General features: G+C 43.4%; 1 protein-coding gene across 47 annotated transcripts in view; it reads left to right on the top strand.

Annotated features, from left to right (window-relative positions):
- Ttn (titin) overlaps positions 1-18,520 on the top strand; it is a 271,446-nt gene that overhangs the window by 55,022 nt on the left and 197,904 nt on the right. For 41 of the 47 annotated variants that reach the window (XM_029473037.1, XM_029473035.1, XM_029473078.1 and 38 more), the window contains 4 exons: positions 10,476-13,115; positions 13,893-14,171; positions 16,712-17,275; positions 18,218-18,499. In XM_029473037.1, the coding sequence (XP_029328897.1) occupies positions 10,476-13,115; positions 13,893-14,171; positions 16,712-17,275; positions 18,218-18,499 (3,765 nt within the window). Of the gene's footprint in view, positions 1-74; positions 6,586-10,475; positions 13,116-13,892; positions 14,172-16,711; positions 17,276-18,217; positions 18,500-18,520 lie in introns of those variants that run through there. The other 6 variants (XM_029473164.1, XM_029473160.1, XM_029473153.1 and 3 more) reach the window with 3 other exon arrangements.

The raw sequence follows: 18,520 nt of genomic DNA, 5'->3' as shown, positions 1-18,520 counted from the left end.
AATTTCATTTATTTTCAACTTTTCCAAGTGCTGTGGAAAATAGTAAAATGCTTTGTAATTTAATTATCTTTCAGAAGAACTCTTTGAGGGGGAAGCTGACAGCTCAGGAGACGCAAGAGGAGCCTTCTCTGACTCGGAAGACATAGACCACCACTCCCTGATGGCCAGGAGATATGCAAATAGAACATCATCTACAAGCTCCTGGCCTGAATATTTCAAGCCGACTTTTACTCAAAAACTCACATTTCAATATGCTTTAGAGGGTGAACCTGTTGTGTTTACATGCAGCCTGGTTGCCTACCCAACTCCAGAAATGACTTGGTTTCATAATAATAGGCCCATCCCAACAGGTCTCCGTCGGGTCATAAGAACTGAGAATGACTTACACCAACACTCTTCCAGCTTAGAGGTGAAAAGGGTCCAAGGCCGAGATTCAGGCAGTTACAGGTTCTTGGCAGTTAATAGTGAGGGGTCTGCCGAGTCCAGTGCATCACTGCATGTTATCCAGAAAGGGCAAGATGAGAGATACTTAGAATTTCTGAAAAGGGCAGAACAGACATGGGAAAACATGGGGGGGCTAGGTGAAAGGAGAGAAGAGAGGATAAAGGTTGGCCTGAGGTTTACTGGCTCCCCCTTTAACAAAAAGCAAGATGTGGAACAGAAGGGAATGGTGAGAACCATACACTTTAGGTCAGCGAGCCCTGTCAGGAGGGCAGACTATGTGTACAATGACGAGTGGTCAGAAAGCAAATTTGATATCAGAGGATGCCTGAGTGTAGGCGAGAGTTTCCTAGATGAGGAAACCAAAATGAAATTGCAGCGGTTACGGGAGGCAAGAAAAATCTTCTTAGAGAAAAAGAAATTATCACTTTTAGATGTGTCGTCTGAAGTAAACTCAGTGACTGTGAGAAGTGAGGATATTGTTAGAGATATTCCACTCTCTAGAGACGAAGGGAAGCGTGGGTTTGGACGTGAGTTTGCGGAAGACAGGGATAGGGTCGATAAATCAGCAGAAGGAATCACCCAGAATCCGTACTCCTTTCCAAATCAAATACATCAAAACAGAGAACCTCCTTCAAGTGTCAGAGCCACTGGTGATGAAGATCTCCAGACTGAAAATAGTCCGGACCAAGAGACCTTTCTAGAAGAAAGCCTCCAGAAAGGCTATTTGTATGAGCATGTCCTAGTAGGTGAAAACCTGCAAGCCGTGGAGCGGTTTGAACAGTCTGTGGCCAGCACTATGATCAGAGAGCCATCACCATTCGCCTCTAATGAGGAAATGCATGGATATAAGAGTAGAGGAATATGTGAGTCTCCTGATAAGGTGTCTCAGGTTCTTACAGCATATCCTAGTGAGTCCTTGGATACATTTGTTGATACTAAAGACACCGAAGATGTAGATAGTGGAGGAGGAACACAGAGGGGTTGGCAAGAGGGGCAGTGCCACACTTCCACGAAAGCGGAAGAATTCAAAGTGGAGCATGAGGAGAAAACACGATCTTTTGAAAATTACTTCCAAAAGCATCCACAACGTTGCCCACCTTCATTTCTCCAGGATATTGAATCGCAAGAAGTTTATGAGGGTGACAGCTGTAAATTTGTGTGTCATTTTCAAGGATACCCTCAGCCCATTGTGACATGGTATAGCAATGAGATGCCCATACCACGTAGTCAAGGTTTTACCACTCATACATTTGAGAACTACTCAACGTTAACCTTTCCTTCTGTTCAGCCCCATCATGGAGGCTCTGTTACCTGTGTGCTGTTTAACCAGTATGGAACAGTTAAAGCAGCCAGTATGCTTAGAGTGAGGGCAAAGCCAAGGTATGAGTCCCAGCCTCATAAGGTCCCAGTGTGGCCTGACTACACAGATGAAGAAGAGGAGCTGGCCTTGGTGTTTGACCAGGCAAGAAGGATTCACCCATCTTTTAGTCAAGAGAGGCAAGAACATCTCCACATGTTAAAAGCTCACCTCCCAGAACTCCCCTCTGCAGACAGAGAGCTACTCTCCTTCCCTGTAGAAATTCAGATAACTGCAGCCACTCCAACCCCAGAACAGAACAAAGAATGCAGGGAACTGTTTGAGTTGGAGCCTGAAGTAACACCTCGAGATCAAGCCATCCAGTCACCAAAACATAAATTTATCTTCTCCTCTGATATTACCAATGAGCCACCAAAGATGCTACAGGAAATGCCAAGGAGTGCCAGTTGTAGGGAAGGGAATTCTGTAATGCTTGAATGCTTAATATCGGGGGAGCCTCAGCCAGTGGTCACGTGGTTTCATAATGGAGTTCTTGTAAAGCCGAACCAAAAGTTTGAGATCGAAGAAGTTAATTGTAGCTACAGATTATATATCAATGATGTCAGTTCACAAGACTCTGGAAGGTATCAATGTGTGGCTCAAAATGACTCAGGCATAGCTAAGAGTATTTTAGATTTAACCGTAGAATCCATCACTTATAGGGAATATAGTCAGTTGGAAAATGAAAGCAGAATTTATGCACAGTATTCCAAAAATCAACAAACACAAGTTCAGGGGGAACCTGTAAGGACACATTTTTATGATAATACAGTTGGTCCTTTTTCTGCCCAATCAAATATAAAAGAATACACTATAAGGGAGTATTTTCAAAGCCTTGAGACAGTTGGGGAGTTGGAAAAGAAAAATGAAGTATACTGTCCAACTACTGTTGAAAAACTATCCAAGTCTATCCAGCATGCTTCTAGACCCACAGACATTGAGAAGCCTCACAGAACGGAGTTTCTACAATGCCAAGATGAGGGACATATAGGTGAGAGGTCTCAGTCACTCCAAGCAGAGGCTACCATTTGTCCATTTGTTGATGACTTCAGCAAAGCTAACATTAGAAACAAAGTCAGCGATGATGTTGGATACCATGGACTGGACTGGGGAAATATGAAAGGACATTCTCAAAGTGATTATGTGCTAAATATCCACTCCAAGAGAACCTCTGACACAGTTCAGGACGTGGAAGACTCACCTGTCCCTACCTATGAAGAAGCCCTTGAAGAAGAAAAGTACTACCCCGGGAAAAAGGTGAAGCATAAGGTCATTGCATTCGAAAAGCTGCAGCGTGCAGAAAGGGGAGTTGTAGAAAAGAGACGGACCAAGAAATCCTTTGTTACAGCACCACAAAAGAAATGGGATAATCGAGAGTTTTCATTAACACAAAACGAATCGGGCTCGAGCAATATGCATCGGGCAGAGGAAGTGGCTTCACACACAGAAGCAGATTCCTCTAACATCATAATGGATTTGAAGAAGCTTTCCTCTCAAGCTCACGAGGAGTTTGAAATAGAAGAGAGGGGACGACAGGAAGAAATACTTCCCCTAGACCAAGAAAAGTTTGAGCTCAAAGCACCTGTTACATTTGACCTAAAGCAGTTTCACTCACAGATAGAAAGTACAGGCATGAATTTCCAAGGTTTGGCCAATGGCCAACAAGATAAAAGCTCTTTAAAAACTCAACAACCTGCTTCAGAAATGGCTAATCCTGAAGATGTTGTCTTTGATCTAAAGCAAATGTATTCTCACATAGAAGATCCAGGTGAGTTGTTCCAGGGCCAAGAAACTGAAAGCAAGCAGGAAACATGCCACAAAGAAGAGATTTCTATCTGCCAAAGCTTTCAATATGCCCAGGAAGAAAACACAGCAATTTTAAAACCTGATCTTATACCTGAGTCATTTTCTGAAGTGGTCCATGGTGAAGCACGGGCTTTATTTCAGACTCCATCTGCTGATGTGGAAGAAGCTAACGTTTCTGAGACAGGTGCTTCTGTAGAAGATGGAGATAAGAGTTTCATCTCCCAGTTGAAAAGGGCAGCCAGTGAAGAAGAGTGTTTGGAGGATCATGAAATGGAGGACGGACCCACCTTGAAACCAGCATTTGGTGTGACTCGGGGGTATGAAGGAACTCTAGAAAACCCCAGAGGTGCTGTTCATGGAGCAGACGCGTCTTACAGACGGCTGTCTCTGAGTCAGGACTTGCCATTCTTGATGACCGGAGAGCAGCAGGACCTAAAGGAACAGCTGAGTGAATCAACTGAGGCCTCAGGAGAGGAGATCTACCGTGAAGTTCACGCACAAAGTGAAAGCTCTTTCTCCACCATGCAAAGTGAAAGCTCTTTCTCTACCACGGAAGGAGGAAAGATAGAAAGGAGTTTGCTTGAAGATCTCCCTAGATTGGAGGAGGCCCAAACAACTAAAGAGGGGGAATCTGAGACCTCCCTAACACAGTACTTACTTGCTGAGGGAAGGTATGAGGTGCCTGAAGTTAGAGACACCAAACACAAGGCACCACTTGTTCAGAGCGACTCAATCACTTCAATGGAGGTTGAAGAAGTAACTTTCAACACCGTGTACGAATATTACAACCAGAAACAGGAATCCCTAGGGCGACCCTATTCTCCGGAGTCTGAGATTTCCATTGACGTGGGAAGTACAAGCAGCGAAGACCTGTCTGAGTTAGATCAGTTCTATAGCCCACCATCATCGGTAGAAAATTTAGACTATCCAAAGTCTCCTGATTTATATTTTAAGCCTTCAGATAGAATTGAGCAACCTGTAGCAAATTCAAGAGCTGAGGAAAATGGGGAAAGATACTTAACACCTTCTGAAGGTGAAATACCAGAAAGATACTCCACACCCTCAGGGGAGGCTCTAGAGAGATACTCCACTCCTCCAGGGGAGGCTCTGGAGAGATACTCCACTCCCCCAGGGGAGGCTCTGGAGAGATACTCCACTCCCCCAGGGGAGGCTCTGGAGAGATACTCCACTCCCCCAGGGGAGGCTCTGGAGAGATACTCTACACCCCCAGGGGAGGCTTTGGAGAGATTTTCTACTCCCCCAGGTGAGAATCTAGAGAGAGGTTTTATTCCCACTAGAGGACCAAACCATACTAGAAATGTAAGCACGAACCTGTCAAAGCTAGAGAGGGAAGACAGCACTGCGAATGAGCATTTCCATACACCTACAGACGAGAGGAGTTCACCTTATGAAACATGGCGTTCAGACTCATTCGGCACACCCAATGAAGCCATCGAACCCAAAGACAATGAAATGCCTCCATCTTTCATCGAGCCTCTAAGCAGAAGGAAGATATATGAAAATACAACATTAGGCTTCATCATTGAAGTCGAGGGTCTTCCGGTTCCCGGTGTGAAATGGTATCGAAATAAGTCTTTGCTGGAGCCAGATGACAGGATCAAAATGGAAAGGGTGGGCAATGTGTGTTCTCTGGAAATTGCCAACATTCAAAAAGGAGATGGAGGAGAGTACCTGTGCCATGCGGTAAACATCATAGGGGAGGCAAAGAGCTTTGCAATCGTAGACGTCATCCCCCAAGAGGAAAGAGCTGTGGCCCTGCCGCCACCAGTAACCCACCAACACATCATGGAGTTTGACGTGGCAAACAGCAACTCGTCGAGAACACCTTCACCTCAAGAGATTGTCCTGGAAGTGGAACTAAGTGAAAAAGATGTGAAGGAATTTGAAAAGCAAGTGAAAATAGTCACCGTTCCTGAATTTACTCCTGATCATAAAAGCATGATCGTGAGCTTAGATATTCTCCCGCTGAGTTTAGTCGATCCCAGTGCGGAGTCCCAAGGGCAAGATGGCAGAGAGTTTAAGATCGATTTGGAAGCCTTCGAAATGCCTCCTCGCTTCATAACACCCATCTGCGACTTTAGAATTCCAGAAAATTCCAGCGCTGTGTTCAAATGTTCAGTCATAGGCATTCCTCCCCCAGAAGTCAGATGGTATAAGGAGTACATGTGCATTGAGCCAGACGGCACAAAGTATGTGATTAGCGAGGAGAAAGGGAGTCACAGCCTTAGAATCCGAGATGTTGGCCCTTCTGACTGCGCAACATACAGATGCAGAGCTCTGAATAGCGCAGGAGAAGCCATCTGCCGAGGCTTCCTCACCATGGGAGAGTCCCAAGTCTCTGCTATGGCCACCAGGACAAGCAAAGTGACTTTAAGCAGTCAGAAGGAGGAGCTAGTCTTAAGGAGCAGATACGCAGACAGCTTTTTTGAATTCCAGGTGGTGGATGGCCCTCCCAGGTTCATCAAAGGCATTTCAGATTGTCACGCACCCTTAGGGACAGCGGCATATTTCCAGTGTTTAGTCCGTGGTTCACCGAGACCCACCGTTTCTTGGTACAAAGATGGGAAACTGGTCCAAGGATCACGGTTCAGTGCTGAGGAAAGTGGCATAGGGTTCCACAATTTGTTCATAACAGGCTTAGTTAAAGGTGACGAGGGGGAATACAGCTGTGTAGCTACAAACAACTCGGGAATGGCTAGGAGCTCAGCTATCCTCACCCTCTCTTAATGTGGGATGACTCAGGACCTCTGCCACTCCCAGAGTCTATGTATTAGCAACCTTCCAAGTGTAGCCACTGTATTTGGATCATGATACTGACGACCCCTGGAGATGGTCTTTCTGTGTAGAAATCTCATCTTACTCATGCATGTAAATATTCTGTGATCTAAATGCTGAAACCATCACCTGTGTCAGTTGCACCATGTATCATTCAGCACGATTAAACACCTTCTTGGATACCCACTTGTTTGTGTTTGTGTTTGTACTTCTCTGTCACCTCTCCTCCGCAGAGTGGCTCAGCATTCTCTTTCAGCGGGTACACTATAGATGCAAGGTAGAAGGGTGATCATGTTGGATAACCGTGTGGATAAACTGGTAAGAGAAAACTCCCTCCAGCCCTAGGTCACTTTTGAATTAGAAGCCTCTTAGCATTCAGACAAACCTATGTTGATTTAGTCAGATATAGGAGGGCAAAATGAATAAGAAACTCAGTGTTGCCCAAATGATAGCCAACTTCATAGTCTGTTTATGTTGCAGTCTTGATAATTGGGCATGCATAAAGGTTAGAGTCTTTCCACATTTGGAAATATTTTAATTTCTCACTTGGGACATCAAGTGAAGTGCAGTTATAATTTATCATTGACCTGCGGTATTATTCATCTGAATATAAATTTTTAACTGCATGCCAGTGTCAGAATCTCTAAATTACACAAAAGGTAGGACACTTTTATAATTGAGATGGTATGATAGTTTTTGTTTAGTATATATAATAACAGAGTAAGTTTTCTTATTATTTTTATAGAATTTCAAGCTTTAGAAATAAGTAGAGATCAACAAACATTCAAATTCCAGTAGGATGTTTATGTTTCTAAGGTGAATCTTTAATGTTTTTCAATTTTAATAATTCACAGTGCTTTACTATTGTGACTATGAATCAATGTGGGCCTTGGCCTTTGCATACAAGACATAATAAATATGAAAAAAATCAGCTTTTTTATGTAAAAATGTGGCGTTACATCAAAAGGCCTCATAGGTTATAAAGTTAATGGAACGATGACAGCTCAGTGTAACAAGTAAGTTTCAGCTTGTAACAGATTAGGACCACAGAAGAGACGATGAGATTATTAGTCTAGCTTTCCATTCTATCTATCTATCTATCTATCTATCTATCTATCTATCTATCTATTTAATGTATGTGAATACACTGTTGCTGTCTTCAGTCACACCAGAAGAGGGCATNAGATCCCATGACAGATGGTTGTGAGCCACCATGCGGTTGCTGGGAATTGAACTCAGGACCTCCAGAAGAACAGTTAGTGCTCTTAACCGCTGAGCCATCTCTCCAGCCTTCCGTTCTTAAGTTTTGATCATGACCTACTAGTTGCACTTGAAAACTGCATTCAGCAACATTCCAGGGTCATAATTATATTTGTCATATTAATACTGATTACCAAACAAAGCATTTATTTCAGTTTTAATTTCCATAAGAATTTATGTAGCCACCATATTAGTTATTTCTTTTATCTGTTGATGTTGTCTTAACAATGGAAGTTCTTGCATAGGATCCAAATCAAAAGGCTAAAAGCATATGTAGGGGCGGACTAGCCAATTGTCTCATTTTCCTCAAATTTTTAAAATCATATTTGTTTAAAGTGACCCCCAGCCAGTACTGAATACTGTGGGACAGTGATGTGCATTTTACCACAGAGCACATCAGACCTTTGGTCATAATTTAGATATAATATACTACACCAAAAGCTAATTCTGTAGCAAAGGGGCTTAAATGTGTTCCCTACATTTAGTCTCATACTGCGTGTTCAGTTAATTAGAAACCCATGTCAGAGCCACCATGACAGGCACACTTCCCCACATAGCACAAGCACAGCCACATTCAAAATCCAGAAAAGCAAATGGAAGCAGGGAAGGAGGAGAATGTTTTCATATTTGTTGATTTTTAAATGTATACATTTATTCCCATAGGAAGGAAGGCTTCAAATATTCTTGTTATAACTTCATTAGCCTCAGATGCTTTGAGCTTGAGGATGTGTTGAATAATAATAGCTGAAAGGAAAAAAAAATAAGTCTTCCTCACATAATCATTTAATGGGATTTTTTTGTTTGTTTGTTTTTCGAGACAGGGTTTCTCCATGTAGCCCTGGCTGTCCTGGAACTCACTCTGTAGACCAGGTTGGCCTCGAACTCAGAAATCCACCTGCCTCTGCCTCCCAAGTGCTGGGATCAAAGTCGTGTGCCCCCACTGCCCGGCTTAAATGGGATCTTTTACTTTCTGACTCAATGACACACAACTTTACAGCTTGGGGTATTAATTTCTCCAATGCTTGATAAAGAATTCTATGTGTTACATACACAGAGTTGGATTTAGATGTCATCCTGAGATGCTGTAGACTCCGGTAATTTTAACTCCAGCTTTCATAGTTGGGCCCATTTGGGGCCCATGCACTGTATTCTTGCGGGTATGATAAATATGCCGTGTTTTGAAATAGGGGAAACTTTTGAAAGTCCTTTTACATATTAGCAATTCAGGGTACTTTAACTCTATGCACATCTGTTCCCTTTGCAGATATTTTGGGGATTAAAGAGAAGGGAAAGCTAATATACTTAGCACAGATGCAGAGCTAAGTGGCCACTGATAGTATTTTAAGTGTGGAGTCTAAGCATGAAGTCATCAGTGGTTTATTAGGGGCAGTCATAAGTAGCTTAATAAGTAAGTATCCCACAATGAGCTTCTGTCGGAGCCTCCGGCTCATTCCACCCGGTTTGATTCCAGACAGAAAGGTGCTGCCCCATTTTTCATCAGAGAAACATCAGACATTGAAATAAGCATTGAAGATGTAGCTAAATTGTCTGTTTTTGCCATATGCTACAGGCAAGTTTACCTAGTGTTTTATAACCAGCAGACATGAGCCCTGCCTTCCAATATACTAAGACACTAGACCAGCAAGGAATTAAGGCACAAAACTACCCAGTGTAATATGAGGGAAGTGTGTTAATAAAATTAAACTGCTTTTTATTTAGGCAATAAAATATCCAGTAATTGGGCAGTCCAACATCCCCAGCAGGTTGAATTAAGAACCTACTTCCTTTTGATAATCTACCTGTCTCTCACTTGGTTGTTTGAGATCCTATTGAAAGAGTATATGTTATTTGGTGCCCTGGTTCAATAATGCTGTACAATTGTCTTACACAATAAACTATCACCAATGTTTGGATATTGGAGTCACTTTTTCTTATTTCTGTCTTGTTTTCCTAACTATTTTATTATAAAATATTTCTTGAAGTATGTTGATGAGTTATTTGAGTGAAGGGAGCCCTGATTTTCTAATATCAACAACAGTGGCTACTGCAGCAGTCAGAAACAAATCTTTCCTCTGGCCTGATACAGGAAGGGCCCAAATAGGCCTGGAACTGGGAATCCCCCTGCCTCAGCCTTCTAACCTGGGACTATGCCTGGCTAGCCTCTGATTTTGTTATTGTTGTTGATATCCATTTAGAAGTGCTAGCTTAAACATGTTTTCATTGAAAATGATCATTAAATTTAAGAAAATCCTATATAACAATTCTATGTCTTTTTAGAAGTTGATGCAAGTAACCCTGAACTTACAGCTTATAAATATTTATCTAGTACTTCTTCAAACTTAAGATTCAGGTGTATAGCCCGGCGTGGTGGCACATGCCTTTAATCCCAGCACTCAGGAGGCAGAGGCAGGCAGATTTCTGAGTTCGAGGCCAGCCTGGTCTACAAAGTGAGTTCCAGGACAGCCAGGGCTATACAGAGAAACCCTGTCCCGAAAAACCAAAAAAAAAAAAAAAAAAAAAAAAAAAAAAAAAAAAAAAAAAAAAAAAAAAAAAAAAAAAAAAAACCCAGGTGTATATCACATTTGTAAACCCTAAAGGATGAATTGGATATAAAGTTGCTTTTGTGTAGTTGTTATAACTGTTTGATTTTCCATAATATGCTAAGAAAGTTACAAATGTGTTGGTTTGTTTTTTTTTAATCTCACCACAACCTTATTCCAATGCAGAAGGCCACTAATTGGTGTGTAATTCTTTGATACTGTTTGTTGAACAAAATTGTATGGTGATGTCACAATAATTTCTCTCCACACAGAAATTGCTAGCCTTCTGTCCGCCGAGGAAGATTTTCAAACCTATAGTTCTGATCTACGTTTACCTAATGCGAATGAAACACTTGAACTTCTGTCTGAGCCTCCAGCTCGTTCCACCCACTTTGATTCCAGACAGGAAGGCACTGCCCCAGTTTTCATCAGAGAAATATCAGACGTTGAAATAAGCATTGAAGATGTAGCTAAATTGTCTGTTACTGTCACTGGCTGCCCCAAGCCTAAAATTCAATGGTTCTTTAATGGGATGCTATTAACCCCTTCTGCTGACTACAAATTCGTCTTTGATGGGGATAACCACAGCCTCATCATTCTGTTCACCAGATTTCAGGATGAGGGGGAGTACACGTGCCTGGCCAGTAATGAATATGGAAAGGCAGTGTGTAGTGCTCACCTAAGAATAAGCCCCAGAGGAGAGAGGAGCACGGAGATGGAGTCAGGAGAGAAAAAAGCTCTGGAAAAGCCCAAAGGGCCTTGCCCTCCTTACTTTTTCAAAGAATTAAAACCAGTTCACTGTGCCCCAGGAATCCCTGCTGTCTTTGAGTACTTGGTGCATGGAGAGCCTGCCCCCACTGTTTTGTGGTTCAAAGAAGACATGCCACTTTATACCAGTGTTTGCTACACCATCATTCACAATCCTGATGGATCTGGGACGTTTATCGTGAATGACCCACAGAGGGGAGATAGTGGCCTGTACATCTGTAAAGCCGAGAACCTCTGGGGAGAGTCCACCTGTGCCGCAGAGCTTCTTGTGCTTCCAGAAGACACAGATGTGCCCGATGCCTCCTGCAAGGAAGAGTCCACCTTAGGAGTTCCCGGTGATTTTCTGGAAACATCTGCCAGGGGCCCTTTAGTTCAGGGAGTTGACTCACGGCAGGAAATTACAGCTTTTGCCGAAGGCACCATTTCGAAAGCTGCTTTAATTGCAGAGGAAAAGCTGCAGCTTTCTTATGAGCGTAATGTTGATGACGGTGAAGTGGGTACTGGGGTGACCATAGGGGCTCAGAAGCTGCCACCTGTTGTATTGTCCACTCCCCAGGGCGCTGTCCCCATTGATGGTGCAGTTCACACACAGCCAGGCAGAGGACCACCCTCCACTTTAAACCTGCAGACAGTCCAGTCTCAGTCAGTCCTCCCTAAGGAAGCTACTCTACAGTTTGAAGAGCCTGAGGGAGTCTTCCCAGGTGCCTCATCTGCAGCACAAGCGAGTCCGGTCACCATCAAACCTCTGATAACCTTAACAGCTGAACCCAAAGGGAATTATCCACAGTCTTCCACAGCAGCTCCTGATCATGGGCTTCTGTCCTCTGTGGCTGAAGAAACACTTCAGCTAGGAGAAAAGAAAATCCCGGAAGTGGACAAAGCGCAAAGAGCTCTCCTCCTGAGTCAGAGCTTAGCTGAGGGACGTGTGGAAAGTTTAGAGGTTCCTGATGTTGCAGTCTCTAACATGTGCTCTGAGCCCCAAGTCCCTTTCCAACATACATGCACAGAAGAAGGCAAGATCCTGATGGCCAGTGCAGACACTCTAGAAAGCACAGGGCAAGACGTTGCACTGAGGACCGAGGAGGGCAAGTCCCTAAGCTTCCCACTAGCACTTGAGGAAAAGCAGGTCCTACTTAAGGAAGAGCAATCAGAGGTCATGGCAGTGCCCCCTAGCCAAACCTCTATGTCTGAGAAAGAGCCCGAGGCTGTAAAGGGAGTGAAGGAGGTAGGAGAACTGGAGCTGCTTTCTAAGGAAACATTGTTGCCTAGTATGCCTGAAGAGCTGCGATTACATCTGAAAACTCAGGTCCGCAGGGCTTTGCAAGCTGCCGTGGCCAGGGAACAAGCAAATCTTTTCTCAGAGTGGCTAAGAAACATTGACAAGGTGGAGGTCACAGCTGTAAACTTCACTCAAGAGCCCAAGTGTATCCTGTGCACCTACCTTATTACCTCAGTGAGCTCACTAACCGAAGAGTTAACCGTCACTATTGAAGACATAGATCCTCAAATGGCTAACCTGGAAACTGGACTGAAGGATGCCTTGTGCTCCATTGTCTGTGAAGAAAGAAACATCTTAATGGCTGAGGATCCGAGGATTTATGACAAAGACAAAATAGGCATGCAAGGCGAAAGAGATCACCTTTCAGATGCACAGAAAGTTGAAACCATCATAGAGGCAGAAGCTGACTCTAAGTACCTTGTCTCCAAAGAAGAGGTCAGTTGGTCGAAAGTGGAAAGTCAGCTCAAAGATGGAGATACCCATGAGGTTCCGCAGGCTGAGACTCTGAAGTTGGCAGAAGAGAGTGGTACCCAGAAGACCAGTACAGAGACGTCACAAGAAGAAGCTGAGGGTACCTTTGCTGACCTTTGCCCTGCTGTCCTTAAACACTTAGTGGATACCATTTCTGAGGAAGGAGATACTGTCCACCTTACATCATTCATATCAAATGCTAAGGAGGTGAACTGGTATTTCGAGGGTAACCTGGTGCCTTCAGATGCAAAGTTCAAGTGTTTAAAGGAGCAGAATGCCTACACTCTGGTAATTGAGGCAGTAAAGATGGAGGATGAAGGGGAGTATGTCTGCGAAGCCTCAAATGACAATGGGAAAGCAAAGACGTCAGCAAAGCTCACTGTGGGAGAAAGAGGTTGGACTTTAAGGATTAAATGCACCAGGCTCTAATACCCACCACTTTGTAATGGTTTAGGCTCCACCACTGAATCTTCACTATCTGCCTCTTTTCCAGAATGCCGGCTATTTAGAATAGGAATGAAAAAAATACAGACATAATCATGGTTATTAACTTATAATTCTCTCCGCCTGGTTGGGTAGTTCATTATCATAGCTGCACTACTACCTATATCTTCAATAAAACATATGCTTATATGTTTTACAGTGACAACTATGTTTTCATATGAAAATGATTTGATAATATATAATAAAAAGTTTTCAGTGAATAGGCAATCTGAAACCACCAGGCTCTTCTCTAAATTCAACGTGACCATGATTAGTCATCTCCTCTTTTCTATCTGTTGGCTACTGTCTCACCTCACCATGTCAGCTGGTGTGCCTTGTGTTTTCACCTTATTTTCAGTTCCTAGGTGGCAGGGTGTATTTCAACGGTACATCCTGTAGTTCCGCATGCACACACATTGCATTAGGTTTTAATAATTTCCCCGCAATTCACTGCAGAGTAACAACTGAAAACGTCACATGCTGCTTTTGTCTTTCTGTCCTTTTTTTTTTTTTTTGCTTTGCCTTCACAACTGTTCTCATCATCCAGTCACGCGCCTGAGACTGCTGCAAACCATCTCACCAATCTCAACTGTCTGATTTTGTTAACAGCGACAAAAGTTAGTCTACAAAGAGAAATGCAGGATGCCTGAGAAGGAGGCATGCTAATGGGTTCTGCTTCTGTTTGCAGCTGCCCCTGTGATCAAAAGGAGAATTGAGCCCCTGGAAGTAGCTCTGGGCCACCTGGCCAAGTTCACCTGTGAGATCCAAGGAGCCCCCAACGTCCGGTTCCAGTGGTTCAAAGCTGGCAGAGAGATCTATGAGAGCGACAAGTGTTCCATTCGATCTTCCAACTATGTCTCCAGCCTGGAGATCCTGAGAACCCAGGTCGTTGACTGCGGGGAGTACACCTGCAAAGCCTCCAATGAGTATGGCAGTGTCAGTTGCACAGCCACACTAACTGTGACAGGTAAATGCCACACTCCCACAGGGATGCCGCCACCTCATCTTATCATGTGTGTTGCTTTTCGTACAGATGCGGAAAGTGTCACCAACTGGGGATACTGACGTTCTACATGGTGGTATCATGCTGATTGAGGACCACAGAGGGGATGGGGGACAAGTCTTTCTTCATAATCACACTTCTATCAGCAGCCAGAGCAAAAGTCCCTTTATTTGAGGGGAAAACATTAAGTTATCAAATGAGCCTGACTTTGTTCTTAATATGAAACATTTGAGAAATGTTGGTGCTAGTAAAAAAAAAAAAAATACAGAACTAAATAGCCAAGCAGTGGTGGTGTACACCTTCAATCCCAGCACTCAAGAGACAGAGGCAGGCAGGTCTCTGTGAGTTCAAGGCCAGCCTGGTCTACAGAGTGAGTTCCAGGATAGCCAGGGCTACACAGAGAAATCCTGTCTCTTTAAATCCCCCCTACCCGCAAAAAAAAAACAAAACAAAACAAAAAAAAAAAAAACACCTCTATATATTTGATAATAAGAACCCAAATAACCAATCAGAAATTAAAGCCAGACTATTTAGCTAAAATTAAACAAAATTCAATGACATGAGAGACACAGGGCAGGACTTTAAGGGTGCTCATTCCGAATGTCATTCCTCACTTTAAAATAAGAGCAATTGCACAAACACTCTATTCTCAATTTCCTCATTGGCACGAAGGGTAAATTTCAATTTGATAATCCCCAACAAATTACTGAATCTCCTCTTGTCAAAAAAAAAAATTAGTCCTTCTTTCTTCTCTTCCTTTCCTTTCTTCCTCCCTCCCTTTCTCCTCCCTCCCTTTCTCCTTCCTTTCCTTTCCTTTCCTTTCCTTTCCTTTCCTTTCCTTTCCTTTCCTTTCCTTTCCTTTCCTTCCTTCCTTCCTTCCTTCCTCCTTTCTTTCCTCCCTCCCTCCCTCCCTCCCTCTTTCCCTCCTTCCCTCCCCCTCTTCCTCTTTTGAGTGGTTTCTTCAGGCTCAGCACTGATAGAGGAGAGTCTCCCTGGGTAGGAGGGAAGCTCTTGGGTGTGAACCTTACTCAGTGAGAATGTCAAGGGGAAGGCACCCTGCTCATCCACCTCAGGAAAAAGAGTTCTGTGAAGCAGCGTCTTTTTCTTTGGAACCTTATTACACAGTAGAGACCCTCTGAGATTCTAGGAAAGCTGCTCCAGTGGCCCAGCCAGGGTGGTTCTCAGCCTGGAGCCGCGTGTTGCCATACAGACAATACCTTGGTATTCTTCTCCACTTTTTTTTTTTAGATTAATATAATTACATGATTTACCCCTTTCCTAGCTCCATCTCCTCCTATATAACCCTCCTTGCTTTCTTTACTCATTATTTATGACCTCTTTTTGTTAATTGTTGTTACATGCATAATAGATATATATTCCTAAATAGACCCTGTTCGGTCTGTATAATGTTGCTTGGAGATTTTCAGGACTATTTGGTATTAGGCAACCAATGGTGTGCTCCTCCCTGGGAAAGACTGTTTTTTCCACACTCAGCATTTCTTAATTGCCAGGAGGGGCTGAGGGCCCACGGGCTTTCTTTCCTGATAGTTCTATTCTTTTTTTTAATAGGTATTTTCTTCATTTACATTTCAAATGCTATCCCAAAAGTCCCCCATACCCTCCCCCCCCAACACTCCCCTACCCATCCACTTGAACTTCTTGGCCCTGGCGTTCCCCTGTACTGAGGCATATAAAGTTTGCAAGACCAAGGGGCCTCTCTTCCTAATGATGGCCGACTAGGCCATCTTCTGCTACATATGCAGCTAGAGACATGAGCTCTGGGGGTACTGGTTAGTTCATATTACTGTTCCACCTATAGGGTTGCAGATCCCTTTAGCTCCTTGGGTACTGATGGTTCTATTAATGACAGTTAAGGTACATGAATTAGCCTAGCCTGGCATGGGGCTGACTCAAAGCTTAGCTCCTGTGCTTCTACAGGACAGGGAGTTAGATTCTGTGTCTCTTTCTCAGCAAGAGAGGAGCCTCAAATTTTGTTTCACAATAGAGAATGGGAGTGGGAAGTTCCTGCTGTGAAATATTTTTATAAGTACAAAATCCCCATGGTGTTGTACAATTGAAGTTAACTGATGTAAGAATTTCCTGGTATTTGTCAAAGGGTTAGAATGTCCTCTGTAAGGTTTCATAAGGCTTCAGTCTTACTCCATTTTCAGCTGACCTGTGAATTTTCTCACCTTTTCTTCTGGTCTTCTAATTTACAAAAGTAAAATACCAACTGGATTGCTTATGACATCGTCCCAAGTTTTTGACCCTCTGGTGTAACAGACGAAGCCTTAGCGACACTGCTCCTTCCTTTGCTAGAGACAATTTGTTAAGAACACTCATCCTTCTCTCCCAACCTTTGGTCTTATGACTACATTGTTATTTAACATAACATCTTCTGTTCACCTAAAGACATAACTTACCTCTTCTTTGCCTTGGAATATGTCATTGCTGCGGGAACTTTGATGGGGACCTCCTGTAACGTGCAAACCTTTCTTTTGCAGAGGCGTATCCACCAACTTTTCTCTCCAGGCCCAAGTCCCTTACGACTTTCGTGGGTAAGGCAGCCAAGTTTCTCTGCACAGTGTCAGGGACTCCGGTGATTGAGATCATCTGGCAGAAAGATGGTGCTGCCCTGTCACCGTCGCCTGACTGCAGGGTCACAGACGCAGACAACAAACACAGTTTAGAACTCTCAAATCTTACTGTTCAGGACAGGGGTATTTACTCTTGTAAGGCTTCCAACAAATTTGGAGCAGATATCTGCCAGGCCGAGTTGACCATCATTGACAAACCCCACTTCATTAAAGAGTTAGAGGCTGTGCAGTCAGCCATCAATAAGAAGATCCACCTTGAATGCCAAGTCGATGAGGATAGGAAAGTCACAATCACATGGAGCAAAGATGGGCAGAAACTGCCTGCTGGGAAAGATTACAAGATCTATTTTGAGGATAAAATTGCATCGCTTGAGATTCCCCTGGCCAAACTAAAAGATTCTGGAACCTATACATGTACAGCGTCCAACGAGGCTGGGAGCAGTTCTTCATCTGCTGCCGTCGCTGTCAGAGGTAAGGGTTCCTGGCAGCTCTCTGCCACCTCCTGTCTGAAAGGAAGCCTTAGAAGGGTCTCTCTCTTCTGTGAACATTCTCTGGCTGCTGTACCACCCATACCCCTTGTTATTAATTAAATTCCCAATTAAATTTCCTCTGGGTCTGGGAAAGTCCTGGCATTATTTGGTTAGGTCAGTTTTATTTTTGTTTAATCTTCTTTAGTATTCACTTGCTTTGGTTTGGTTTTTTTTTTTTTTTTTTTTGAAACAAAGGCATTTCTAAATCTTGTTTACAATTTAAATGTGTGGGCAACTCTTAGCCATCTTCTTTTTAAATAGTTTATTTGGAAATGATAATAGAATTACCTCATTTTCCTTCCCCCCCCCCCAACCTTCCCATATACCCCCTCCTTGTTCTCTTTCAAATGTACGGCCTCTTTTTTTTTTAAATTAACTATTGTTGTCTACACATACATACTCTTAAACACATAAATACAACCTGCTTCATCTATACAATGCTATTGGTACATATGTTTTCACAACTAACTGGTTGGTATTGGGTAGCCAATTGATAGCTCTTCCCTGGGGAACACTGTCTCCTCCTCTCAGCATTCCTTGGCTGCCTGTAGTCCTTTGTGTGGGTTGAGGGCTGATGGGACACCCTGCCCCATCCCATCTGCCACCCACAATAGCATGGCTATTATTGATGTCTTTGTTCAGAAAGTCACTCTTCACATAGATCTAGTCTGCTTGCTTGTGTCTTTTTTTTTTTCTTTTGTCCTTTTTATCGAGAGATGAGAAACGTGTTTCTGAATGAAGGAGAGGGTAGAATACATCATGGCTTGCTCAGAAGTTTTGTCAAGATTTGTTTTCTGTCTTTTGTCACATGTGTCTGCCTCTCTTTTGTAGTGTGTATGCTTCAGTCATCTTCTCAATATTTTTCTTTTTACGCGTCACGTAGAACCGCCGTCCTTTGTGAAGAAGGTGGATCCCTCTTATTTAATGCTCCCGGGTGAATCAGCGCGCCTCCATTGCAAGCTGAAAGGCTCACCTGTGATCCAGGTCACTTGGTTCAAAAATAACAAAGAACTCAGTGAGAGTAACACGGTCCGCATGTCTTTTGTCAATTCTGAGGCTATCCTCGACATCACTGATGTAAAGGTTGATGACAGTGGTACTTACTCCTGTGAAGCCACCAATGACGTGGGCAGCGACAGCTGCAGCACTGAAGTGGTGATCAAAGGTTGGTCTGCTGAGTTCACAT

This window comes from Mus caroli, chromosome 2 (assembly GCF_900094665.2).
Source record: "Mus caroli chromosome 2, CAROLI_EIJ_v1.1, whole genome shotgun sequence".
NCBI lineage: Eukaryota > Metazoa > Chordata > Mammalia > Rodentia > Muridae > Mus > Mus caroli.
The sequence above is the reverse complement of the archived record's forward strand: the minus strand, read 5'-3'. Positions and strand labels throughout refer to the sequence as shown.